The sequence below is a fragment of the Neophocaena asiaeorientalis genome, unplaced genomic scaffold (genome assembly GCF_003031525.2).
Source record: "Neophocaena asiaeorientalis asiaeorientalis breed wild unplaced genomic scaffold, Neophocaena_asiaeorientalis_V1.1 scaffold429, whole genome shotgun sequence".
Classification (NCBI taxonomy): Eukaryota; Metazoa; Chordata; class Mammalia; order Artiodactyla; family Phocoenidae; genus Neophocaena; species Neophocaena asiaeorientalis.
In genome coordinates, this window is record NW_020173550.1 from 3,168,758 (window position 1) to 3,195,951 (window position 27,194).

The following is a 27,194-nucleotide window of genomic DNA, read 5'->3' on the forward strand; positions in this document are numbered from 1 at the left end:
CTGCTTCTGTGCTTTCTGTTTCCCTAAAAATATCATAACATCACACAGTCAGAATTTCAAAACTGGGAGAACATCACCTAACAACCTTGTCTGATCTCCCGCAGGAGGAAACTGAAGCCCAGAGATTAAAGCATGGTGCAGGGGCTAATAGCCTGGCGGGGCCACAAACTCCCTGGGTGACTTTCCCAGGCCGTTTTCTGCTCTGGGCCTCAGTTTTCTCATCTGTAAGAGGAAGAGGGTTATTTTTAAATGAATTAAGAACATGTTAATGCTCTAAAATCAGGGCATGAGGTTGGAAGGGGCTCAGGGGCTGTACGGTCTCCTCTCAGAGGCTCCGAGCCAGCTGCCAGACTGGAATCCTCGCTCTGCACTGCCCTGACAAGTCACATCCCTTCCTGAAGCTTCAATTTCCTTATCTCCCCAGTGGAGATACTAATAGTACCTCCTTACAGGATGGTTTTGAAGTTTAAATAAAGTAGTACCTGTAGCCCAATAGTGGGCATGTAATAAACTCTCAATAAATTATTATTGGGATTTCCCTGGTGGTCCAGTGGTTAAGACTCTGAGCTTCCACTGCAGGGGACACAGGTTCAATCCCTGGTCAGGGAACTAAGATCCCACATGCCACGTGGTGCAGCCAGTAAATAAATAAATAAAATTTGAAAAATAAATTAATTAATAAAAATTATTATTAGCATTATAATTAAACTTAAATCCCTGGACGGCATCACTATCATTTTATAATTCTCACAACCTCCAGCAGGGTCTGGCCCTAATAGGCACTTATAACATGCATGAAAGAAAGGCTACATGAACGAATGAGCAAACAGGTCTCATTTTTTTCCAGACACCCAGGATACGTGATGGGACTTGGGTTGCACGGCAGGTCCTGTGCCTTCAGCCTGGCAGGGCCGTTGGTGACCCACGTGGCCTCTGCCTGCCAAACGGCCACCACCCGGGCCCTGCAGAGGCAGAGTGCGGTCTGGGCTCTGACTGATGCCCCCCAGCACCAGGGCTCCCCAGCCCTCGGTGCTGTGTGTATCAAATGGCGGATGGGGAGGATGTAAGTGAGGTCCGCTGAAGCCACCCTGCCTCCCCAGGGGTTCCCTGTCAGAGCGTGGAGATGGCGGTGCAGGGTCTTCTTTCGGGGCTAGGATTCTACCCAGAGCTCCAGCTCCCCAAGAGCTTTCTGTGGCCCTCCCTCAGAGGAAGAAGAGGGATGGGTTGGCAGAAACGTAGGGTGACCAGGGCTGAACGTGCCAGAGAAAGTGGTAAGCCCCAGACTACCAAAGCTGAGGCACGTGTTCAGTGGCCTCTGAAGTACCTGGACTGCGGTTCCAAGTGGCCACACAGCAGCAACCACCATCCCTTCCACTCTGCCCAGGGGCCTGTGTCACAGGCTGTAATGGGCTGACCTGTTCTCTGGGAAGCCTCCAACTCTGAGCACCACGGTCCTTTACCCTCTGTGCCCTCCTGTCAGCCCCACTGTGCCCTGGTCTGCCACCCTTCTCCCCAGCTCGCTCCATGTCTTGCCCTGGGGGTCCAGTACGCGGGAATGACCCTGCCCTGCAGAGCAATGCTCTGGCTGGGACAAGTCACATTGGACTCTCCACGCCCACCTTCCGCCTTCTTAGCCATTGAGCCCCTTCTCAACCATGATCTTGGGAGGGGCTGCAACTTCCCGGGGTAGCTGGCTGCTAACCCTGACTGGTTGGAGCCTAAGAGAGGGCTTTTGGGTCCAGAGAAGCCCAGAGACAATGCAATTGCCTGGTTGGTCCCTCACCTCTGTCACCACCTCAGGAAACTTCTGGTCAGCATTCCCTGGCCGCCCACCCTAGAGGACCGTGCAGGGTTGAATAATGCCCGTATGGCATTTTAATAATGTCCAGTAATACCTGGTGGTCCACTGGCCAGTTGCCCTCCTCCTCTTTGACCAAGCCAGAGCCATGTGTGTGTATTCTTATAGAAATCTCTGCCAAGAGGTGTGGGGAGGGAGGGGAGCAGATGGGGAGACAAAGAAGAGGGGGAAGGAGAGAGAAGGGGAGAGAAGCAGAAAAGAAGTGGTCTGTAAATGTGGATGGAGTGGGTCCTTGACAGATCCCAGACTTTGTGGGGACAGAGCTCTGGGGAGCTGGGGAATTCTCTGTCTCTGGTTACAAAAAGGCAGGGTCAGAGTTGATCTTCCAGGTCAACACCCATTTTACTGAGAACCCCAAGGGCATGGGAATCCAGCTTTGACCTCCAGTGCCTTTCACACCGTTCTCTTTCTTGTGTTGTTGGAATCCAAGCACAAGGAAGACGCCAGGGCCAGGGCAAAGGGTACAGGGTGGGTCTTCAGGGAACTCAGGGTGCAGAGGAGGACCAGGTCCTTTCCTGGATAGCCCCGCACAATCCTTTAACCTGGTCAAGAGCAGCTCCAACCCCAAACTCAGGTCTGACTACTGACACGCAGCAATGCCCAAGGGGGTGTCTGTTCAGGCTAAGCTGACCTTGACAGGAACACTGAGCCCTGTAAGTGTTTACTAAACAAACCCTGTCCTCTGAGTAGGGCAGCCAAATTTAACCCAGCCTCACTGCCATGCGATTACGTTTTTAAGATGCTCCATTCCTTTATCTGGAAGCAGGAAACAGTAATACATGCTCACAGTGGAGCACTTCTGAGGGACAACAGAAAACTTTCCCATCCCTGACACTAATTATTATCTCTGTGAGCTCTAGCACAACCAGCTATCGAGGGAGAAAATCGGGTCAGAAGAGAGGAGGTTGAAGGCTCCTGGACACACACCTCCCCTGCCCCTCTCTCCTAGACCCCTCCCTGCCCCCTCTCGAACACTGCAGCCACATGGAAACCTGTGGGGAACAGTTGGGGCTTTTTATAATTTTATTTGTTAACAGTTCAGGCTATTTTTTTTTCATGCTGCAAGTGATGCCAATGCCTCATGAAAATGTTGTGAAAAAAAACAAGTCTATTTTGGGGTGATCGGCCTCCTCAGAGCTTCTCACTTGCAGCTCTGCGGGCTCCGGGAATGGGTCTGCCCTCTCTCAGAAGTTCTGAAGCCTGCCTGAAGTTCAGGATCCCGGGCCCAGATGCACTGGCTAGGGGACACATTTTTTCCCCCTCTTGTCATTTTCCTGCCTAGAAAGCGGGGCAGAAGAAACACCATCTAGCTTCTTTCTGCTTCCAGCTGGCCTCGCAGTGGCTTCCGGTGCACTGTCCTGAGAAATGAACATCCCGGGAGACTCGGAGTGGATCACGTCTTTCCCCCATGGCATTCGTGGTGATGGTACTTGCAGCTCTTTAAAGACATAAGCCAACAAGTGCTCCAATTTCTCTACTGAACGAAGCGCTGTTTCAAAGCTGTAATATCTGTTTCATGGAGGCCTCAGCCAGCTGTGCAGAGCCAGGGTAGAGGGGCTTGGGTGGGTGGGCAGAGGGGTCTACATGCTCAGAACTCTGCTAGCAAGGGCTGGCGGTAGCCTGGCCAGACCTGAATGGGAATGGATTCTTCAGTTCCTGCTGGAAGCAGCCCTGCCAGCAGCCCCACAATGTGGCTGTAGGAAGGCTGCAAGGATGAGCTGGGCTTGGAGGATCTCAAGCAGAATTCACTGCCTCACCTGGTTTGTTCATTTTCTCAGGACCGCCCCCCCCCATCCCCCCTACCCCCCAGGCGCTGGGCCAAGGAAACCCGATCCTCACCCCCATGCCCTCTGTGCTGTCTGCTTTCCATAGGCAGCGCTGGGGTGCCCAGGAACACATGGCACTGGTCCTCCGTTCCAGCGTAGGTCTGTGATGGAGAGAAGGCGGAAGTGGAGGAAGAGTTTAAGGGACCACACAATCTTTGATCTCAGCCCGGGAAGATGAGAAAATCATCTAGCCACCCTCTGACTTCGGGCAAGGAATACTGTTATCCTCAGTGGGAGACCAGAGAGATGAAGTTCCTTGACCAAAGTCACAGAGCCAGTTCCTGATGGAGCGGCTACTAGAACTGAGATCGGCTCCTCCTCTGTTTTGGTTTCCTTCACTCTGGGCTCTTGGGGCTGCTGTGGTCCGCATCTCTGCCCTCACTGGGCTTGGGGGGGACTCCTCTTCCCTTGGCTTCCTTCTGTCTTGTCACCACCCTGCCCCTAGGGGGTTGTCACAGAGATACCCTTCCATTACCCTGAAATGACGCAGTGCCATCTGTTTCCAGAGGTCTATGGCTGGCCTCTCCAAGCCCTTTCTTCATCATTCCCTATTTCTCCAGAAGTTCTAAAATTTTCTGTGGCTGAATTGGTCCCCAAATTGTGACTGACCACTTAAGGAAGCTGAAAGTGGGGACGATGGCCGAATGAGGTTCTCTCTCTGCCTCTTACCACGTGTCTAATCCCTCCACCCTCCAGCCCAAAATGCTTCCTTCTGTGCTCAGCCTTGGCAGCCATCAGCTGACATTTTAGAGTCCCAATTTGGGTCGGGAGCTGCTCCAGTGAAAAGGGGAGCCAATTAGACATAGGCCTTCCATGTTAGGAACTTGTATCAGATGTCAGTGCTGGAATGAACCTCAAAGGTCACCTGACCCAACCCTTGTACATAAGAAAGCTGAGGCCCAGAGAGGTCTGGGAATTGTCCAACGTCACACAGTTGCGTGAGGACGGAATCCAGGCCTCCTGATGGACGGTGGACCGATCTTTCCAAATTACCAAACCAGTTCAGAATGTGCAGACACCTGCAGCATGGGATGGCCCATGACCCCAGTTCTTGCCCCTCAAGGAGCCCCTTGTCTCCCTTTGATGGCCTCTCTCTTGGCCCCGGGGCTGAGTGTCTCAGCCCATCGGGCCTGGACAGCAGAAGCCATGCTCTTACCTTGAGTAGGACCCTCTGTTTGGGCTGATCGACCTGGTGGTGCCTCTTTGCATTACTCACAGTGTGCTCATTCCTTCTCCCACTCTCTTCCCCTGCCCCGCCCCCTTCCCTTCCATCCAGCCCAACCGGGAGCCTGGAGGGAGCACAGAGCAATGGCAGCCCGAAGAAAAGGCCAGTACAACCTGTGGAAGCCCTCTCTGGACAGCATGTGAGTAGCCACTGTGTGATGTCAACTCCTTCCCCATCAAGTTCTGTACCCCAAACATTCATCCACGCGTCCAGGATTTATTGAGTCCCTCTTGAGTGTCTGTTGCCAGGCGCTAGACCAGCACGAATGGTACTCTTTTGAATAAGCATAGTCCCTTCCTTAAAGCGTCCTCAGTACTGTGAGGGACAGAGAGACCCAATGATACAGCAGGGTGACTGATATTCTTAGGGGAGTGTAGAGGAAGGGCAGGGAACCTAGACTTTGCAGGGGATACTCATGGAAGACTTCCTGGAGGAAGTGACATCTAGGCTGAGATTTGAAGGATGAGTAAGCATTATCCAAGTGAAGGGGGTGGAAAGAGGAAGGGTGTTCAGGCTGAGGGAGTCACTTGAGCAAAGGCCCAGAAGATCCCTGTCTCCTCGCAGAGACCTGAAATTCCCCACGAGCCCTGGGCAAGGAGGCTGAGAGACTCCAGGCTTCCAGATTCGGCTCCTTCACCCTGCAGGGGCTCTGCATCTTGAGAAGCCTCTGACTCTATGCACTGCTGGAGATAGGGTCAGCCCACGTCAGAAGGCCTGTGGGGTGGGCTTCACAGAGGCTCGAGTGTTCCAGGAGAGGGGCGAAGAGAAGACAGGCTAGCAGCCCACAAATAGTTGAAGGGCTGAAGCTGCTTGGGAAGAAAATGGAGCATGCAGGTTGGAGGAAGGCACAGTGGGAGGGGTCTGTATAGCTTGGGCTGGTACCAGGGAGGGACCTTCAGAGCCACCGGGAGAGGAGGGCTTGGTGGCACTGGCTGAGAGCCTGCTGCATGGGTGCATTCCTGAGAACCCGATGGAGAGTTCTCTCCCCAGACCAGCCTCCTGCCCACGGGCTTCAGGAAAACGGTAGCGCTTGATGTCCTGGAGGAGGGTGGTTATGGGGATAGATGGAGGGGGTGACTTTGGGGGACAAGTTCAAGGGGTTTATGTCATTGGGCAGGAGGAGTCACAAGAGGACTGTGGTAAGGGAAGAGATTTTTGGGGAGGCAGGAAACTAGAAGGGAAAGAACCCCTCAGGCTGCAGCCAGGTACTGTCCCCTCAGGGCAAGTAAGCCTGGCGAGGAAGGTCCTTGCCTGGGCTACCAGCAGAAAGGCAGTGCGGACACCCAGCCAGCCAGTGATATGGGGGAGTCAACAGTCCATCCTGAAGTGCTCCAAAGAAACACAGAATGGTTCCAAGCTGCAGAAACTGGGAAGAGGGGGCTGGTGTGTGTGTGTGTGTGTGTGTGTGTGTGTGTGTGTGTGTGTGTGTGTGTGTGTGGTGTGCGTGTAACAGAAGAAAGCAGGAGGCAGAGAGGAAAGGCCAGGAGCCTTTCTAGAAAAACTTCCCACCCAGGCCTGACTTGAGACATACAGTTGACCCTTGAACAACAAGGGTTTCCACCGCGCGGGTCCACTTACAGGCAGATTTTTTTCCAATAAATATGTATACAGTTGGTGCTTCGTATTCACAGGTTTCTGCATCCGCATGGAAACCTGAGAATAGGGAACACCAACTATGTTCATTGTATTTTGCCATTTTATATAAGGGACTTGAGCATTTGAGGATTTTGTTATTCCCGGAGGGTTCCTGAAACCAATCCCTAGCAGATACCAAGGAATGACTGTAATCTGAAGGGAGGAAAATGGACGCCCCAGGGCTGGGGTGGGTCGGGTGCAAGGTGAGGGGGAGGGGGGCAGGCCGCCTGCGCTATGAGAGGCTGCTGAGGGCTGGGAGCTGGGGCCTGGGACAGAGGGCTCAGAGCGGGCCACTGACAACTCCTTGGTTGCTGGCGAGGGACCCAGCCTCAGGGAATGGCCCTGTTTTCCATTGGAGGGCTGGCAAAGATGAAGCAAACATGGTAGCCAGATCCTTGGCCTGGGAGCCAAGATCTTGAGGCTGTCTTGAGTAGCTGGGAGGCGTGAATTGAGGGCCAGGGTTGGGTGGGAAGAAGGCCTGGTATTGGCCACAGTTGGGGCAGAGGCTGAGGGCTGGGTCTTGGTAGTGATCTGCCTCTCGAGTTGAGAATCTTCAGTTGCCCTGATGAGGAGAAAAAGCTGGGATCTGGTGCCTCTTTCTCCAAAAAGAGAAAGGGCGCATAGCTGCATAGTTGCCCCATGACTTTGGGGAGAGGTCAGTTCTCTTTTCCTGCTCTGTGCTGCATTGGGGCTCTGCCTGTTGCTGGCATGTGTGAAACATGAAGCCAACAGGCTGGCGCGCTGGAGTGGGTGGAGGGATCAGGATGTCAGACACCCTGGTCCCCCAGTGGTGCCCATGCAGAGATCTCATGCTGTGCTCTTGGCGTAGAGGATGGGGTGAGGCTCTTCAACACCAAACCTGTGGGAGGAGCACACCTGTACACAGTTGAGTTTCTTTCCTAAGCTTGTGTTCAAACCATTACTCTGTTTTATGAAGAGGGGATCCTAACTAGTAGCACCCTCGATCATGCTTAATCTCTTTTCCAGCTCTAGGTAGATTCAGAAGGAGGTGGGGGAAGCATCCCTCACCAATCACGCACTTACTGAATATGGACCAGGCCGGAAAGCATGAACACCTTGGTGGGCAACTTCCAATTACATGCATTCATAGATGGGAAGCATGCTTCAGACAATACAAAATTCATTTTTTATTTGGCTTTATTTTTTGGCAATTATATGTTGCAGAAACTAGTATTAAAGTGGATTTGCATTCTCAGAGCGCAAGTTGGAGGTGTGACGGAGGGGGTTAAGGGGGAGGCACGTCAATCTGGGCTTTAAAAATTGTCCAGAGGTAATCGACAAGATGGATAAAACCAGACTGAGCTGACTACTGTAATTACTAGCAGTCAAGATCCTCATAATCAAACTAGTCTTGAACATGGAAACTTCCTTTGAGGACCACTCACGTTACAGATGTCATCCCTTGTAATCTATTTTACAGAATTTTGAGACAGAGAGCCCAAAGGTGCCTTAGGTAATGTCTCCAGGGCTAGTGTCTTCGTGGCATTTCTTTCAGAGGGCAGAAGATACTGGTGAACGCCAGGTGGCAATAGGATGAATGTGGGATGGAAGCGGAGCCTGCTGGAGAAGAGGGACGCGGGGGAAGGGCCCCACCCAGAAACTCATTAAGGGGCATGGAAATTGGAGACATAGGCTGTAGCTGCAGGGGTGATGATGGAGGGAGGAAGGTCCTCAAATGCCAGAAGAACGCCCCTGCCGGCAGAGGAAACGCTGTCTTCCTCTTCCCATGGGAAGCCGTGGATGCCTGGGGCTAAGTAAGGGTCAAGGCAAAAATGTCGAGTTCCCCTTCCCTAACTCGCACCCCTTTCAGGGCGGACTAGGATGCTCTAGGAGTTCTTTCTCAGCCTCCCGGAGGAAAGGGGGGAACCCCGTGGGAGTCCAGTGCGGTTTTGATCCTCGCCAGGTAGAGGGACGCTGCCCCAGCACGGGTGGCGAGCCGAGACCCCCTACGCCGCTCCCCTCCCGGAGTCGGGGGAGGTGGGGGGGAGAGTAGAAGGAGCAAGAGGCGTCGCGAGGCGGGGCAGGGGCGGGGCCTCCGAGACGCCCAATCCCCTTATTTCTCCGCCCATTCCCCGCCCACCGCCCCCTTTCCACCAACGGAGCGCCGAGATGGGCGGCACCTGTCACGGCTGGCGTCCTGGGTACGATTTTGCCCCACCTTTTTTTCCTGCCTTCTTGCTTTCTTTTTTTTTTTTTCCCTTTCCCTTTTTTGTGAATGAAAAAAGGAGGTCGCGAGCGATCTCTGGGACTGCGGCGCTAGGCGTCTTCGTGGCCGCGCCTTCGGAGCGGGCCCGGGCGCGTAGCAGTGGCGGCCTCGCCACTCTAGCCCACTCCTGCTCGCCGCCTCCAGCCTCCGCAGCCAGAGGACCGTTGGCGGCGGCGCGGCCCAGTCGCGGAGGTCGGAGCGGCCGGCCAGCTGCCCGGCTCCGGCGCGCCTCCATGACACGGGGCGCCGGGGGCGCGGGGAGATGCTGATCCGGAAGAGGCAATGGCTGCAGTGCCGTGCGCGTGGCCGCTCCCTGCCCGCCGTCCGGCCCGGGCTTCTCTGTCAGAGTTTTTGATCTAACGCGAACCGGGTACGGAACCTGAGCGGCAGCAGCGCGACGGCGCCGGCATCGTCCTAACTTGCACGCGCGGAGTGACCCCAGCCATTTCACTAAAATGAGCGTGCTTAGCAGGAAGAGATGTGTTCCTTACACTAGAAATTACCCCGTCACATGTAGCGGTGTAAGTAAATGATTAATTTCTGTTATGGCTGGGTTGCAAGCAGCCTCTGGAAACGCGCCGCTTCCCCGCTCTGCGTCCTCCCGGGCCCTGTCTGCGCCCCTCCTGACTTCCCTTGGGCTTCCGCTCTTGCCTGGGCTATAGCTTCGGCTGCTGGGGTCTTAGCGGGCGGGGGACTAACATTTTCTTGGTTTATCTAGGGAAGGGAAGATGACTTGATTGCCGTGGCGTGTCGTGGCCTTCCCCCTTCCCCATTTAAAATGTAAAAAAATTTTTATTTTGTATGTGTGTGTAGAGCAGCGTGCAGGAAAAAAGGTCCAGGGTGGTGGAAATGTTTCCGTTAAAAACCAATGGAATGTATTTTGCTCGCTGTTCTGGAGATGTTTCTTTCAACACACTCCATTGCAGTCTGTGCATCTGAGTTCTGGCAAACTACTGGGAGAAATCCTTAGGGCTGTTTGTTGATGTTTGAAGAGGCTTATTCTGTGTTTAGGCTTGTATTTTTTGTTAATATGACCATTCAGGATCCCTTTGGGCCCCGCTGCCCATCGGGCCTGTGGAGGAATTCATCTCTTTGCCTTCCCCCATGTTACAATGTCAGCGGCCTCTTTTAATTGGAAGGCCACCCTCTCTGCTTTTCTCTTCCTGATTGTATACATCCTCCTTGATTTTTACCTTCATTTTCAAGAAATTTTGTATTTTGTGTAAGATGCAGGATGTGGGATATTGGTTGCTAGGAGACAAAGCAGGCTCCCAGGGAGATTCTGTTGTTTCCTTGACAACCAGACTAGGGCATCTACAGATGAACAAGCCTCCTATCAGCTGTGGGAGGGAAAGAGGGGCTTTTCTGGGCTCTGCAAAGAGTGTGTGTAGGTGTGTGGGTGTGGGACTGGGAGCCCGTGAGTGTTGCAGCTAATCTGAGCACACCTTTCATTTTGGCCTGTCCTGAGTTCAAAGAGCTGGGAGAGCAGTGGGCAGGAGGCCGTTTTTGGAGAAGGGAACAGGGATTGTGGGTTGGGGTGGGAAGGGAGCACCTACGTGACGCTGGAATCATTGAGGGAGAGGAGTGGCCTGGGGTCGTGATAGCCAGGGCAGGGTGGCGAGGAAGCCGTAGCGTACGGAGGTTGGCCAGGAGGCTCAGAAGGAATGGGGATGAGGCAATTGTGCAGAAAAGTCTAGAGTCATTGAAGGAGAGAGTGCTAGAAGGAAAGGGGAAGTTGAGAAGCTTACTGAGTGGGTTGTGCCGTTGTACATAAGCAGTGATACAGTAAAGTAGCAATATTCTTGAGCAAAAATTACATTACTGTTGGCAATGGCACCGTATCTCCAGTACAGGTCCTTTTAAAGACAGGCCTGATTAGACTAAGAGTTCTGCTGGCTTAATTGGGCCAGTGTGTATCTTAAAGAGAGATATAATTACACATATAGATATGTAATCCAGCATTATATAATACCACATTACATAAGAAGGCAAATACCTCCTTTCGGCCCAGGCTCTCCTGGCATGGATTTACCAAGATTCAGGAGACTTTCTCCGGGAGCCCTCATACCCATTTTCCGGAAGGGCAGATTGCGGCCCAGACAAGTGAAGTGATTTGACCTTTCCCAGATCTGACAATGAAGTTTGCCAGTCAGGCAGCCGGCACAGGGGTGGAGTGGGTGAGAATGATAAAAATCAGGAGGAGGTCAAAGGACATGCAGGGGAAGGCGTCAGGGGCAGCTGGGGAACGAATGGGGAGGGGCTGCTCAGCTGGAGCTGCACCCAGCAGGTCTGCTGGCTAAACTCACAGCACAGTGTCGCTCTCCTGCTTGTTGCTTAGCTGTCCCCTACTTAACCATAGAGGTGCATAAGGTGTGCCTGAGTGTTTGAGTCATAGACTCCATGATCTCGGACCAGCACTGAACTGCTCTGCTGGTGTTCTGACGTCCTCCTCGCCATCCAGCTGCTCCTGGATGTAAGAACCGATGTACCTGCTCAGTACCTCCTCATCCCCCCTTCTGCCTACACACCTCCATGCTGCTGGAATCTGAATTTGAGAAAGAAGTTCTGTGGGCTAGTAGGTTTTTCTTTTTCTCCTACAGCTGCATGTATTTGTATTTGGGATTCTATCTGTTTTGTTCTTCCGTCGATAAAACAGAAACCACAACCCGGAAGATTCCTCCTAGCGCCAACACATCCTCCCCGCTACCTGACTTGAGACCAGGAGCTGTCAACATGGGGTTCCCGGTCCTCAGTTCAGGAGAGAGAGCAGCGGGGAGGCAAGGTGTTCGGTAGAATGGTGGTTGCTTGCTGGGGAGGGCGAGCAGGGGCAGAGGAAGGAGAAGGAATGAGGCAGACAGTTGCGCTGGAGACTGGCGGGGGGTGGGGGGGAACCTGCACGGAGACCCCTTGTTGTTTAGATCCTGTAAAATTCCAAGGGGGAGGCGCTTGTCTCATTGAAAAGTCCTTGCTGTACTTTTTGCTTAGGTGGCTGAGATGCATCTACTCGAGCAAATCCCAGTTGCCATCGTTACTTGGATATTTCAGGTCTGCATTCCTGCCTGCTGGCATCCAGTTACAGCCCAGCATGGTGGCCTGACTCCTGGGCTGGATGGCTCAGCAGTGAGGGTGCCTGGGCAGCCTCCAGGACTCCTCTGAGCTCAGCCTTCCTTGGCCTAGGAAGGATTCCTCCAAATTGCTCCAACCCCCAGCTGACTTCAGGTGCACAGGGAATGCGAGCAGGGGCAGCCCAATGACCCTGGCAAAACCACGCTTCCGAATAACGCCCGCATCTACCCCTACCCTCTCTCTTCCACTCTTCCAGGAGGTGGATGCCAACTGGGAGGCTGCCAGCAAGAGCCCCTTCAAGCCGAGGGCCCCCTCCTAGTGACAGCTTTTTAAACACTGACGTGACATTTCGACTACAGAAGGGACTTCTGTTTGTTAATCTGAGCAATCCCTCTCTGTGGGTGAGCAAGACACTTGCTCTCTACCCAACACAGAAGGAAACTAAGGCAAATATTTGCCCAGAAATTCAGGCCCGAGTTTCTGACCCTCTGCTTCCCCATTACCCATGCAGTCAAGTTAGCGAGCATCCTTCCAGGGTTGCCAGTGTCTGGGGGCTTCCAGCCTGAGAATCCTCCTCCCCGGGAAGGAGAAGTGTGGAAAGGAGCGTATCTCACTTCCCCTGAAACTGGATGCAGGATGCTTGGAGGGTAGGCCTGGGTAGGGGATGGGAAGGCCCATTGGTCTCTTAGCCGTGGGGTGTATCATCCCAGGCCCGTAGTTACCCCCACTGCCATCTCAAAACGGGGCCTGCTGCTGAGTGAGCCACGTAGGCAGCGGGACAGACCCAGAGGAGGAGAGGGGAGGCCTGTGGACTGCTCAGGTGCATGCAGAAGCCCCCCTCAGCCCAAAGAGCCTGGGCTGAAGAACTCCGGCATCTCCATAAAGGGGGCCGGGGTTGAAGGATAGCCATGGGCAGGCTGGGGCTTGGAAATCCACAACCAGAGAGGGAGAGGGACAAAGGTGGAGGCCAGGAGAGCTGCTGCCCAGCTTTGACAAGTCCATTAAATTTTAAAGCGGCCCTGCCCTCGGGCATGCTGGGAAGGGGTGGGGACCCGGCCGTGACTCCGCTTCTCTCAGCGGTTTGTTGTTCTGCTGCCACAGCCCTGCCGGCTGGAGAAGGAGAGCGGATGATGACTGAGCTTCCTAGGCAGACACTTCTCTTCCCGGGAGGGTGGGGACTGGCCCTGGGCAGAGTCCGCCTTGGCATCTCTCTCAGGCATCCCCCCCATCCCGAAGCCCCACCGGAGGATGGCGGCAACAGGAGGGAGACCAGAGGTTCACCTGGTGGAGCTGCGCCTCTCAGCCTGAAGGGGCTCCCGTCTCCTCGGCCCCTGCAGAGCTCTTGGCCAGAAAGCCGCCCGCTCCTTCCTCCTCCTCTCCGCTCAGATGCTTGGAGAGGGGGCAGCCCTGGCTGAGGAGAGCAGCTGGCCCCGGCCCTCCAGGGGCTGGCACGCATAGCTGTCTTCACCGCTTCTCTCCTCTCCCTCAGGTCCCAATTAATGGATTCTGACATGGATTATGAAAGGCCAAACGTAGAGACCATCAAGTGCGTGGTAGTGGGGGACAACGCTGTGGGCAAGACCAGGCTCATCTGTGCCCGGGCCTGCAATGCCACCCTCACCCAGTACCAGCTGCTAGCCACCCACGTGCCCACAGTTTGGGCCATCGACCAGTACCGGGTGTGTCAGGAGGTAAGGCTGGGCGTCCGGTGCCGCGCATCTGGGCTTCTTCCCCAGGGATCACTCCAAACGGGGCCTGTGCCTAGCTCATGGAAGCCCCTTAGGGGTCGGGTGGAGGCAGCTGAAGAGCAAGGAGCCCTGGGAGGGAGGCCTGAGAGGAGTGCCCCCCTCCAGGGGAGGGGTCCTTGGCCCTTTGTGTTTTGCACGGCTGAGCTGGTGCCTGGGGCGTAGCATCTTGGGTAATCATAGCCCCCAATAATGGGGAGCCCTGAAGGGGGAAAGGGGTGGTGCTTTGGAGAGATGAGAGCTGGTGGTAGGGAAGAAGCTGCCAGCTAATGATACCAAAAGATCAGAGGCTTGGAAGTGTCCAGTTGGCAGGTACAGTTGGGAACAAGGGCAGGCTCCCTGCGAGATCCCGTCCACTGCCATTAACGGTCTGCCCTCTGAGAGTCTCTCACCTCCTGGCCAGCTCTTGTTAGTGAGTCTGCAGAGATGGCACCTGGTTGAAGGTGTTTTAAGGCACACGTTGGGAGGCACTGGCTGTCCCTCCAGCCCCCACGTTGCAGGACCCTCAGGAGTGAGCAGGCATGCAGGGCCTCCAAGAACCGTTGCCCTAGATTCCTGCCCCCCTCCCTGCCCCCACAGGTGCTGGAACGTTCCCGAGACGTGGTGGACGATGTCAGCGTGTCCCTCCGCCTCTGGGACACCTTTGGAGATCACCACAAAGACCGTCGCTTTGCTTATGGGAGGTAGGGAAGGCCCCCGGCTGCCTGCGGGGAGCCAAGTGGATGGCTTTTCCCTGCTTTCCCCGAGGTACGAAGCGCCTCTGTGACACTGAGCCTGGCAGGAAGGAGTGGAGAAAGCAGCGCGGGCAGCCCCGTGAGGGGGCGGCAGCCTGGGTGGCTTGCCACCAGGACGCCTGGTTTGAGTCCTACCCTGTTAAGCAGTGGCTCTGGGACTCTGAGCAATTAGGAGAGCTGTTCTGAGATGAGTTTTCGCAGATGAGATGGTAAAAAATGGTCATTCCTAACTCACAAGAGAGCTATGAGGTCAAAACGAGAGTCTTTGGAAGCTCTAAAATGCTAAGTTAGGGGTGCATAAACTAGAGGTTCTGTTATTATACGTTTTGGGTAAGATCGTGTGAGCAGATCCATATGACAGACGTGGGACTGTAGTGTAGGGGGTGCAGGTGGGTATGTGTGTTCTCCCTCGTTCCAGGGGCAGGTAACCTACCACTAGCTTTCTTTGCCTGTAACCTCACTCTCCCACCGCCAGATCCGATGTGGTGGTTCTGTGCTTCTCCATTGCCAACCCCAACTCCCTCCACCATGTCAAGACCATGTGGTACCCAGAAATCAAACACTTCTGCCCCCGAGCACCTGTCATCTTGGTGGGCTGCCAGCTGGACCTGCGCTACGCCGACCTGGAGGCTGTCAATAGGGCCAGGAGACCCTTGGCTAGGTAGGGGGTGCTGGTGCCTAGGGAGGGGAAGGCGGCAGATGGGGTGCGGGGCGTGTCTCCAGGCTTCCTGCTCAGTCCTGAGGGAATCCACTAAGCCTCACATCTCTCCCTCCATCTGAAGCGAGCTCATGTAGGGAGACAACAAGAGTTCTCATTCTTTCATTCATCCATCCATCCATCCATCCATCTATCCATCCAGCTATCCATCTGTTACACTGAGTGGGCCATACTGGGCCACGCATCATGAAGAGAGAAGGAGAGGGAGTCTTTGCGTGAAAGGAGCTTATAATCTTGCTGGGAGGTGAACTTGATAGGTGAACATGTTAAAAACCAACGTGGAATGTTGCATATTAATTGCCAGACAGGTGGTTATCGCTACCACTGTTTTGAGCTGGGGAGATCACCAGGGCCTGGCATAGATATGGAGGGCTTCCTGGAAGAAGAGGCGATCGGAAGTGAGCCTTGAAGGTCTAGTAGGATTTAGCGAGACAGAGGAGAAGGGGAGTGGAAATGAGCAGGGCAGGAATGGGTCTTAGGACACAGATCCTGAGCAGAGACCCTCCAGCCTGGTGAAGAACAGACAGGCTCTGGAGAGCTACCTCTCCCCGCCCCCCACTCTCTACCACCAACATGAATTTGGCTTCCCTTCTTGAACCTGCCAGGCCCATCAAGCCCAATGAGATCCTTCCCCCGGAGAAGGGTCGGGAGGTGGCCAAGGAGCTGGGCATCCCCTACTACGAGACCAGCGTGGTGGCCCAGTTCGGCATCAAGGACGTCTTTGACAACGCCATCCGTGCGGCGCTCATCTCCCGCCGGCACCTGCAGTTCTGGAAGTCCCACCTCCGCAATGTGCAGCGGCCTCTGCTGCAGGCGCCCTTCCTGCCCCCCAAGCCGCCTCCCCCCATCATTGTGGTGCCCGACCCCCCCTCCAGCAGCGAGGAGTGCCCCGCCCACCTCCTGGAGGACCCGCTGTGCGCGGACGTCATCCTGGTGCTGCAGGAGCGTGTGCGCATCTTTGCCCACAAGATCTACCTCTCCACTTCCTCCTCCAAGTTCTACGACCTGTTCCTCATGGACCTGAGTGAGGGGGATCTGGGGGGCCCCTCAGGGTCAGGGGGCCCCTGCCCGGAGGACCACCGGGGTCACCCTGATCAACACCACCACCATCACCACCACCACCACGGCCGGGACTTCCTGCTTCGGGCAGCCAGCTTTGATGTGTGCGAGAGCGTGGAGGAGAGTGGGGGCTCCGGGCCCGCTGGGCTCCGGGCTTCAACTAGCGATGGGATCTTACGGGGCAATGGGACAGGGTACCTGCCTGGGAGGGGTCGAGTGCTATCTTCCTGGAGCCGAGCTTTTGTGAGCATCCAGGAAGAGATGGCAGAGGATCCACTGACTTATAAATCCCGGCTGATGGTGGTGGTGAAAATGGACAGCTCCATCCAGCCGGGGCCCTTCCGGGCTGTTCTCAAGTACCTGTACACAGGGGAGCTGGACGAGAATGAGCGGGACCTTATGCACATCGCCCACATTGCTGAGCTGCTTGAGGTCTTCGATCTGCGCATGATGGTGGCCAACATCCTCAACAATGAGGCCTTCATGAACCAGGAGATCACCAAGGCCTTCCACGTCCGCCGGACCAACCGGGTTAAGGAGTGCTTGGCAAAAGGCACCTTCTCAGGTATGGGACGTGCTTAGGAGCTGATGTCCAGAAGGCGGGGGAGTTCCCTCCAGGAGCCTTCTGAGGTCCAAGTAGCTTTCTAAGTCATCTCAGCTGCTGATGTCCTGGAGATACAGTGGCTCTGCCCCTGAAGCCCAGCGTCCCCAGCCTGAGAGTGTGGTCACCTTGTGCTTCACAGCCTGTGGCTCGGAAGGAAGCAGGTTGTCTGGGCGCACTGTTGACCCTTGGGGTTGGTTGTCCCACGTTCTTTCCCCACGTGCTCACGTGATGCCTCTTCTCCACCCGGACAGATGTGACCTTCATCCTGGATGATGGCACCATCAGCGCCCACAAGCCCCTGTTGATCTCCAGCTGTGACTGGATGGCTGCCATGTTTGGGGGGCCGTTTGTGGAGAGTTCCACCAGGGAGGTAAGGCTAGGATGGGAATGGTTGGGAAAGAGAGGGACTTACTCCCTTCCCATCTGAGGCATCTGTCACTTAATGGTACTTTCCTCAGCCTTGACTGTGTGCACGTCACTGAGTGATGGGCCCGAGAGAAGTTTATGAGATGGTTCCCACAGCCAAGGACTTTCCAGTATACCAGGCTAGGGAAATACGGTAACATCTTAAGTCTACAGTTGAGAAGACACTTTCGATTCATTGTCTTATATTGTCTCACACGAGACTCTTATAGCGTAGCCTTCCACTTTACGTGTAAGGAAAGTGAGGACCTGAGAAGTTAAGCGAACTCATGCAAAGCTCTGTAAGTAGAAAGGAGAGGGTAGGACTTGAACTCAAGACTTCTGATTCCTTGGCTGTATACATTGTACCTTGCTTTCTCCCGGACGCACGTAAAGTAACTAGAAAAATATTCAGTCTGTCCCAAACTGAATCCATCACTGCTTTTAAATGTAGGTTTTATTATAATTGAGGTATGGTGAAGCCAACAGATCAGGAAAAAACTGCCATTAAAAAGATAGATTGTTATACTCACAGATCTCAACGGGAGGGGCACACACAGCATCTGGGGACATGCAGGGAAGCACCAGGTTGGGTCATGCGGCAGAGGGAGTAAGGGGGACTGTGGGCAGGAGCCTTTATTGTCTCTTCCCTGGGAAGGAAGAGGTGAAGCAGGGTAAACAGGCTTAGGGTTGGCTAGTTTGAATAATTTCATCAGGCTCTGGGGCATAGGGACTGTCCTGAGTCATCTGGTACCTGGCCCTGGGGTACTTAGGGCAGGGGGAGAGTGGCCTGGAGTGTGAGAGCAGATGAAGGCGACAACTGGGGGTGTGGGCTCTGGATTGTTTGGTTTGCATATGAAAGGCATGATCTCAGGTGAGGCCTTCATTATCTCTAGGAAGTCCCTCTAGGGTCAGCAAGGCCCCAAACTGCAAAGCGTCAGAATACAGAAACTAGAAAGAAACACTTCATGCCATCACCCTTCCCTTAATCAGGGCCACTCCAACCCCCTGTTCTCACTGATACCGCTGCTTTCTTGGGCACCTAGACTGGAAACACAGAGTTGGAAGGGGCCTATCAGTGTGTCCTTAGAAATAGCCTCTTAAGTCTGTTGTCTCGAGTCTGTTCTCGCCTTTCCATTCTCCCAGCCAAGCCGAGCAGCCCGGGCCATGGCCCCGTTCTCCATCTTCTCTGAAGTCCTGCAACACTGACTGTCCATCACTCAGCCTTGCAATTAACAAGGCCCTTCTTTGTGCAGTGGCTTCAAGTTCTGAGGGTCCACACCCCGTTTCCCCAGCTGGTTTGTGGTTTCTCTTGAGCGTAGGGACTAGGTCTTTTACTTCTGCTGAGTACCCTCGTCAGCGCTGGTCCCTTAGTCAGTGCTCAGCAAACACTTGAATGAAAAGCTAGATGAAGAACAGTGCAGCAGAGCGTCCTATGATACAGAGTAGGGATTTCCTAAAATTTCTGGGAAGGACGTCCTTCCGGTAGGCGAAGTGGACGGGTTCAGATTTGAGTCGTCTGTGCTCCTTGAAGCGTGAGTTGGGTTGGGATGTGCAAAAGTGTGAGGCTGGGGACCCTCCAAAGCCGCGGGGCCCACCACTACCACAGAAGCAGCTGTAAAGCTCCAGCGGATCCCCAGCGTAGCCTGGAGAGGCTGGCGTCTGATGAGAAAGCAGTTTTTGTGTTGGTTCTGCTCTGAAGAGATCCCAGAGGCCCAGAGCAGCGGCTTCAAGCAGCCCGGAGACACCAGCTGATGTCTGCTTTGCTCATTTGCATCCCACTTGCACTGCTCCCTGAAGGGCTGGGAGGGGCTGGTGCAGGGGACCAGAAGGACTCCTTCACACACCCTCCAAGCCTCCTTCACACACCCTCCAAGCTAGCAAGAGTCCAGGTCCTTTTAAAAGCTGTTGGAGGGCTTCCCTGGTGGCGCAGTGGTTTAGAGTCCGCCTGCTGACGCAGGGGACACAGAGCTCATAGGTGCTCAGCAGCTGGGCTCAGCACAGGCTGTTGCTGTGGGAGACCAGCCTTTGGGGAAGGGGGTTTCTGAGCAGGTCCAGGGGCCACGAAGGGGTGGCTGCCTGTTTGGAGTAGCCCAGTTAGGTGGGCCAGAGTCTTCTGAGTTCCTCGGAACTGAGTTACTCTTTCCCTAAAGCTGGACCTCACCGCAGCCTGCTCTATTCCTTCCCACCCGCAGGTGGTGTTTCCTTACACGAGCAAGAGCTGCATGAGGGCCGTGCTGGAATACCTGTACACCGGCATGTTCACCTCCAGCCCCGACCTGGACGACATGAAGCTCATCATCCTGGCCAACCGCCTCTGCCTGCCACACTTGGTCGCCCTCACAGGTAACTAAGCTCCGGGGCCTCCCGGGAGGAGGAGTCGGGGACCCCCAGGAGTCATGATTTCTTCTCTCACCTGTCTCCTCCTAGGGGACAGGCCACGAGCACCCAGGGAATACGTTTACATAAAGTGAAATACGTCGGTGCGTACTGGGGTTTGGGTGAGGACATGGATGTAAAGAAACATGTGAGAGGGGCGCTCGGTGGGATCACCTTATAGGCTCTCTCCAGAGGGCATCTTGGCCCAGCAAAGTGGGCTCCAGCAGACGCCAGGGCCTGGTGTTCTTATTAGCTTGGCCGCACTCATGCAAGCTTAAGAAGTCAAAAAGAAAAGAACACGTTCCTCATCTCTCCCCTTCCTCCTTCCTTTCTTTTTCCTTCTCCTTCTTCTCCTTTCCCTCTTTCTCCTTCTTCTCTTCCACCTTCACTTTCCCTTTCTTCTTCTAGAAATAAGACAGCAAACATTGACCTGCCGCTCCTAATTCCTTGATTCCTTGTAGATCCTGAGAGCTCGAGCTCAGCTTTCAGGATGGACCAACCTCAGAGATGGGTTGGAGCAGGGACTGAGGCAGGAGGGAGACCAAGGTGCAGGAGCTCAGGGTCCAAGGGCTGGAGGAGAGATGGCGACATCCCGGTGAGGGGTGTCTGGGGTCTGCTGATGTTGGAGTCGACATTTGCATTGCGTTGGTGTCGGCGTTGCTACCTGTACTGGTGTTGATGTCGAGGTTAGTATTCCTGGGCGGGTTAGGGGGCAGAGAGCAGGGCCTCAGATACTGAGTTGAGGTTCAGGGAAGGACCTGGTGTCAGAGCTGCTGGGGCCCTGGGCAGATGATCAAGGCTGGGACTGAGCTATGAGGGAAGCAGTGATCCCATGATGAGAAATGAGTTGGAAGGTGGGACTTGGTCCCAGGAAGAAGGGAGAAATCATTGATCAGAACCAAATGTGAAGAGCTGAGCCTTAACATTCAGGAGCTCAACTCCCTCTGCAGAGGGAGTCCAGGGGACACCAAGGGCTTCAGGGCAGGGAGTGAGAGAGAGGCTTCTAAAGCTTAAAACTGCAGAATTCCCTGGCGGACCAGTGGTTGGTTAGGACAATGCACTTCCACTGCAGGGGGGCACGGGTTCGATCCCTGGTTGGGGAACTAAGATCCTGCATGCCACACAGTGTGGCCTGTAAATAAATAAATACATAAATAAATAATAAAGGTCAGAGCTGCAACAATATGCCATCCATGGTCATCCATGAAAAAGTGCTGTGGCCTTCCCAGAGCACAGAAAACTGTCCAAACTCTTAGACCGAGTGATTCAACATTTGAAAGGCTACCTACAAAGAAATGACCCACATGAAAAAAAACGTCTAAAGGTGTTTAAGTTTGTTTCATCATGGCAGGCGATCAGATACAAGTCAAATAGACACCATTGGTTAAGCACACATGGGTAATTTTCACAAGGTAGCGATGAAAAATGTTAATCACTGCTGCGTGGAAAGGCTTATAGAAAATAACACTGAATGACTTTTCCAGTGAAATGCTCCATACGTGCCGAGAAACACATTTAAAAAATGTGTTGTGTATGTACCTTGTCAAGGATCAGTGGAAAATGCCAAGTATGGTGTAATAAGTGGTGCTTTGTGTTTAGTGATATATGCTTCCTATGAAGTTATTAATTCAAGCTTAAAATTTTTTTTAACATTTATTTATTTATTTGGTTGCACTGGGTCTTAGTTGTGACACGTGGGCTCCTTAGTCATGGCACGTGGGCACCTTAGTTGCGGCTTGCCGGCTCCTTAGTTGTGGCTTAGCAGTGGCATGTGAATTCTTAGCTGCAGCATGCGTGTGGGATCTAGTTTCCTGACCAGGGATCGAACCCGGGCCCCCTGCATTGGGAGCGTGGAGTCTTAACCACTGCACCACCAGGGAAGTCCCAAGCTTAAATTTTTTTTAATGTTAAATATAACACAAATACACATAACATATGGTCAGCTTAATGAAGTATTACAAAGCAAAGGGACCCTTGCCGGCCATACCAGAAGCCCTTCACCTGTCCTTCCCAACCACGGGCCCTTCCCCCGTCCCCAGGAGGAACCACTCTGCCTATTATTCTTTTTTATGGCCTCACTTCCTTACACTTCCTCATAGTTTTATCATCCAAATGTGCATATCCTTCAACACTATAGCATGATTTTATTTTTTATATATCCTTTAAGTTTTTTCTTTTTTAATCTATAAGTACCTTGTCCATGAAAAAAACTTTCCATTGCAATTTGTTGGAAAAACCCCACTGATCTAGGAAATCTAGATTTTTTTTACTGCTTGCGTTTCTATAGTACACCATCTTTCCTGTAAACTGGCCATTGGATCTAGAGGCTAGATCGGATTCACGTTCAGTTTTCTTTTGGTAAGACTACTTCATACATTGTTTCTCTTTTTCATCAAGAAGCATAGATTGTCTGCTTTTCTCTCTTTTCGTGACGTTAGCAACCATTGAATGTCATTGCCTGGATCCATTAATTTATTAGGTGTTGTGAAATGGTAATATTCCAGTTCAGTCATTTTTTTCTTTATCTGTTGGAATACTTCTAAAAAAGAGAAACTTGCCCTCACCTACTGTTCATTTACCCAGTGGTATAGTTCATGTAAAGCAGGCAGGTGAATGCTTGATTCTTTTATTTACCAGTTTTCAAGATACATTTGTTTCCCTATCATCCTTTGAGAGTGACAATTAGTTTCTTATTATTAAGTATGCTTATGAACTCTCAGATCTGAACATACTCAGTTGGTTTCAAATAACTGCAATTAGCTTTATGGAAGCTCAAATACCCTACTGCTCCCTTGGCCTGTAGGAGTCTCTTCAAGTTGGCTGCAGAGTCTCTGAGCTTTCTGATTATCAGGAATGACAAGATGTTCCAGGTTCCTCTTGTACATTTCCTGCCCCAGACCTGGAATCAGCCATTTCTCTAAGAAGTCCTGGTTTCTTGTAGCTGGAAATGGGATTTCAAGGCTGCAATCTGTACATTAGAGATGCTTTTGCTATTGGGATGGCTCTTGTTTCTAGGACTTTTCCATGGACTGAGCTGGGAAATATATTTTTAAAGATAAAATACTTTATGAGTTTATAGTGATACAGTTAAAATTCAGGACTAAGAGTGTTTACTTCTTCCATAGAAACGTTTTAACATGAAATACAAGGTCAGTACACAATTTGTTACAAAATTTAAATCAATACGAACAACTTGGTTTAATCCTTAGTTCTGATTCATTGTTCTCAGCAAACCTGAGGTTTAATACCCTCTCCCATCAGTTTCAGTGGCTGTTCTGGGGGCGGGGGCTTTCACCCCACCTATGTAACTACTTGGTGCAACATACGTAGCTTGAAAAATCCTTTTAGGTGATTCTGATCTCCTTCTCTTCCCACCTCCACTCCACCTGGAAAGTCTTGCACTAATCCCAGTTTCCTCACTGGTAGCAGCGGACTTATATCTCCTGTGGCCTTTTCTGGCCTGTTGGGACTCACCCCTTTGCCCTGCAATGGGCCCCTGCCAGGGGGAATAAGCAAGTGCCTGTCCACTCCTGTGGTTCTTCAGCCCATTCCTGGCTGTGTGTGTGTCACAGAGCAATACACAGTGACCGGGCTGATGGAAGCAACTCAGATGATGGTAGACATCGATGGGGACGTCCTTGTGTTCCTGGAACTGGCTCAGGTAGGGTGGCAGGGGAAGGAATCTCTCCAACATTCTCAGCTTTGGGCTCTGCCTGCCCATTTGGCAGCGAATGGGGAGGGGCTGGGAGGTGGTGGGTAGGAGGACAGGTTGGAGGTGAGGTGGTGGTCGTGACAGTGCCGAGGAGCAAATCCAGCGTCATTCCCTTATGGTCTTGTGTGGCCTTGCCTCTCGAGGTGCCTCTCGAGTCTTTATGACTTCAGGGCCTTTGCCCACCTGTGCCAAAGCTTTGGCTCTGAAGGCAACTGTAGATGTCTGTGTGCAGACCCCGCCCCTGGGGTCCCAGCACAGATGCGCTCCCGTCTGTTCCCAGTTCCACTGCGCGTATCAGTTGGCTGACTGGTGTCTCCACCACATCTGCACCAACTACAACAACGTGTGTCGCAAGTTCCCACGAGACATGAAGGCCATGTCCCCAGGTGAGCACCCCCGGCTGCACCTGTGCTCCTCCGTCTGCTTGGGTCCAAATCTCTGACCTGACCCCAGGGCACCCGGAGACTGCCAAAGACCCTTGGGCCTAACTTGACCTTGTGGGTGGGGAGCAGCCTGCAGAGGTGCATCCAGCCAGGCAGAGGGGGGGCCCGGGAAAAGTGCCGGCGTGGAGGGCAGGGCTCCCTCGGGGACCTTGGGCAACTCACTTTGCCCCTCTGGGCTTCTGTTCCTCCTAAGTACAGTCAGACTAGAGTTGGTATTTTTCAGACCTTTTTGGATCAGACTCCACAGTAAGCAGTACATTTTACCTTGTGACCCAGGACACATACCGAAAAATATCTCAGTTGTTTTTAATGCTACTCATGACCCATGACATTAATTTCATAACCTAGGAATGGGCACAAGTCACAGCCTGGGCAGCACAGGTCTGGGTATCCTCTGGGATCCCTGCAGCTTGGCCTCTGCTTAATTGACGTCTCAGGTCCTGGGGCCCACAGGAAGCGCATGGGCTCCAGGGAGAGGTGTCGCCGGCCTCCCCGAGTTCCTGCCGCTCCGCCTTGAGGTCTTCGCTGGGCGCCCTCCGCTCTGCTGTGACCCCCTCCGCGCTGGCAGCCTCTCGCTCTACGCTGCCAGTTCTCCCACCCCCATTCTCTCCTCTTCACCCTTCTAGCATTTTCTTTCTAAAGCACAGCTCCAATCGCATCACTGCCCCGGTTCCAAACTCCCGTGGTGCTCCCCCGGCCTTCCAGAATAGGTCCAAACCCCTCAGTCCAGCCTGCCCTCCCGTCTGACCTCCTGCAACACCCGCATCCCCACTTGCCTTGGAAACCTCAGCCCTGCCAGCCACCTCTGCTGTCGCCCCAGCCAAGCCGAGCATCTTCTTGCCGATGGCTTTGCTTGCCCTTTCTCCCTCATCCTTTGCCTCAGCCTGCTTTATTCTCAGCACACACTAAAGCCCTGCGTAGATCTTCCCTCTGTCTTAGAAGAATAACACACGTGGGAATGCCTTTCCCCGGCACGTACCGTCAGCCCCACTCCCTGGGCACCTGACTCTCTTTAGGGGGCTCTGTGAAGGGATGTGGTCCTTGCAGGACCGAAGGCCGTCTGTGGGTCCCGTGGCAGCAGGGCAGGGGTGGGAGTCCCTCTTGCCCCTTCTCCTGACATCCTCCTCGTCAAGCCCTACTGCGTTCTGCTCCAGAAAACCAGGAGTATTTTGAGAAGCACCGGTGGCCGCCTGTCTGGTACCTGAAGGAGGAAGACCACTACCAGCGGGCCCGGAAGGAGCGTCAGAAGGAGGACTATCTCCACCTGAGACGGCAGCCCAAGCGGCGCTGGCTGTTCTGGAACAGCCCTTCCTCGCCGGCCTCTTCAGCCACCTCCTCGTCCTCCCCATCTTCCTCCTCGGCTGTGGTCTGAGATGCTGCCACCCTCTTCTGACCCCGCTGCTGTTGCCCCCACTTGTTCTTGCCCCTCTGCTCTTCTGCATCGCCCCCTCCACCTTCCAGGGACAAAGGACTCACATAACCGGGACCCTACGGGGAGGAGCTGCTCTCACCAGCCAGCATAGCTCAGCAGAGAGAGGAGGGAGCCAGGCCTCGTGGGTCGGAACAGGCGCCCGGGGAGAGGTCCCGATTCCTCAGCAGGGCAGGAGACGGCTCCTGGGAGGTGGGGAGCGGGGAAAGGGCTGAGGGCTGTGGCCTCTGGTCTCTGGGTTGGAGAGCCCTAGAATCAAAGGGAAACTCTCCCAGCCGTGAGGCCGTGTGTCTTGGTCTGCGGAGGCAGCCTCCTCCTTGTGAGAGGCCGTGAGCAGGCAGGGTCCTACCTCTGTTGATTGGCTGTTTGCATCAGTGGACTTAGAGGGTTGCAAATGTTTTGTGGGCATTTGAACGTGGAACCTACTCAAATCCTCACTGGAGAAGTCAGGGTAGAAATTAAGCCTTCAGAACCCAACTCAAGGTTTCCACCCCTGGGGTGCGGCTGCCAGAGGCCGCAAGTGGAAGGCTGGCCCTCTGCCAGCATCCCTCCCAGGGCTGTGGGCATCCAGGCCTGAGAAGGGTGGCAGAGGTTGCTCAGAGCTGCAGGCCTAGAAGCAGCGCCTCTTGGTGCAATGAGAAACTTCTTTCTCCCCCCTCCTTCACCGCTCAGATTTGGAGATGGAAACGAAAGGAAACAGCTGGAACAGGGGGAGAGAAGGAAGGGAGTGATGGGGGCCTGGGTACAGCAATCCCATGCTCCTTTGGGCTCCTCCCCCTGCCTCTGGTTAGCACGGCTTCTCGTGGGGTAAATTTAGCAAAAAACCCCAAACAACAATGAACAGAATCACCACCAACAAAAACATTGTCGCCTCTATCCCCTCAAAGGAAGAAAGACAGAAAAAGTCCCTGTATGGCTTACATTTCTATAAAGCCAAACAGGGTTCCCCATGTGGATGAGGCAATGGTTGAGACGGTAGAATTGACTCCAGTGCTTTTCAGGAAAGCAGTGTCGCCGGCTGTGACCAAGGACGCTCCGGCCCTGCTGGTTGACCCTGGGCAGCACGTTGCATGCCTTCAGCATGCTGGGGATGAGGTTTCGGGGGTGGGGAGGGTGGGCCCAGGAATCTCTGTGGCGTTGGAGCCGTGCGTTCGCCCATCATGAGAATCGGGCTATCCTCACCTTCATCAGGTAACTCCATAACATATGAATGTGGTGGAGGGATGGGGTGTGGTAGGGGTCAAAGGTCAGGAGAAAGGCACTGACATGGAGAATAGGAGACCCTGTAATGAAGGATCATAGCACATGGCCTCACTCAGTGCTGGCTGGTGATAAAAGGGAAGGAGAAAAAATGGGGGAATTGAACAGGAGCGAAGCCAAGGTCAGTCCAGAGAAGAGGAGGGAGGAGACTGGAGGATTAAGACAGTAGCTTTGGGGAAAAGCTGGGTCGCAACTGACCCTCTCCACATTTTCTAATCCTGATTCGTATTTCACTCCCCACACCCTTTGTAGATTTAGAAGACGGAGCCCCTCTGATGAAGGTGGAGCCAGAGAGACTGAGCTCCTGGCCTCAGAGCTCAGGAGTCACCTCGTCTAAGAAAGATGCTTTAGGAAGAGGAACTGGTTTTCGGTCCCAGGGCCCTGGGTGGGCTCCACCACCAAGAGGCTGGCTTTAGGTCTGGGATAGAGCAAACCCAGAAACAATGGAAACTCTGCATCAATTTTTTGGTGCCAAGACCTAGGGATTTGAAATTAAGTCCTCGTCAAGAGAAGGAGCAGGAGGTGGCAGGTCAAGCGGGTCTAGAGTGACTGTGCCCCGTGTTGTCGGAGCCCCAGACTTGGAGGCCATGGCTGCCTCCCCTCCAAGTCCTTCTCCAGGTGGCGGGCTGGGAAAGCAGGCGTGTGCTGCCCTCTAGTGGCCGGTTAGCTCCTTGCCGCTGAGCTCGGGGCGAGCCTGAGGAGCAGTGGGCGGGGCAGAAGGGGAGCCTCCAAGGTGGGGGGTGCAGCTCTGCCCCCAGCACCTTCACTGTGCGGGGGGGGGGACAGAGGAGGGGCCGGGGGGCCTCCCGGGAACTCTAGGTCTAGGTGGGTGGGAGAGCCAGGGCCTGGAGTCCAATGGCAAGGGAATTGGG

At 53.8% G+C, this 27,194-nt stretch overlaps 1 protein-coding gene across 1 annotated transcript in view; it reads left to right on the top strand.

The window, feature by feature from the left end:
- The window catches only part of RHOBTB2 (Rho related BTB domain containing 2), a 27,612-nt gene extending 1,688 nt beyond the window's left edge, over positions 1 to 25,924 (top strand). Inside the window, exons 2-12 of the mRNA XM_024747685.1 lie at positions 3,186 to 3,284; positions 4,961 to 5,048; positions 13,327 to 13,528; positions 14,162 to 14,265; positions 14,792 to 14,977; positions 15,640 to 16,658; positions 16,949 to 17,067; positions 19,295 to 19,445; positions 23,051 to 23,139; positions 23,471 to 23,576; positions 24,788 to 25,924. Coding sequence (XP_024603453.1) covers positions 3,224 to 3,284; positions 4,961 to 5,048; positions 13,327 to 13,528; positions 14,162 to 14,265; positions 14,792 to 14,977; positions 15,640 to 16,658; positions 16,949 to 17,067; positions 19,295 to 19,445; positions 23,051 to 23,139; positions 23,471 to 23,576; positions 24,788 to 25,005 — 2,343 coding nt within the window. The 5' untranslated portion in view covers positions 3,186 to 3,223 and the 3' untranslated portion in view covers positions 25,006 to 25,924. The remainder of the gene's footprint in view (positions 1 to 3,185; positions 3,285 to 4,960; positions 5,049 to 13,326; positions 13,529 to 14,161; positions 14,266 to 14,791; positions 14,978 to 15,639; positions 16,659 to 16,948; positions 17,068 to 19,294; positions 19,446 to 23,050; positions 23,140 to 23,470; positions 23,577 to 24,787) is intronic.
- Positions 25,925 to 27,194: the final 1,270 nt, after the last annotated feature.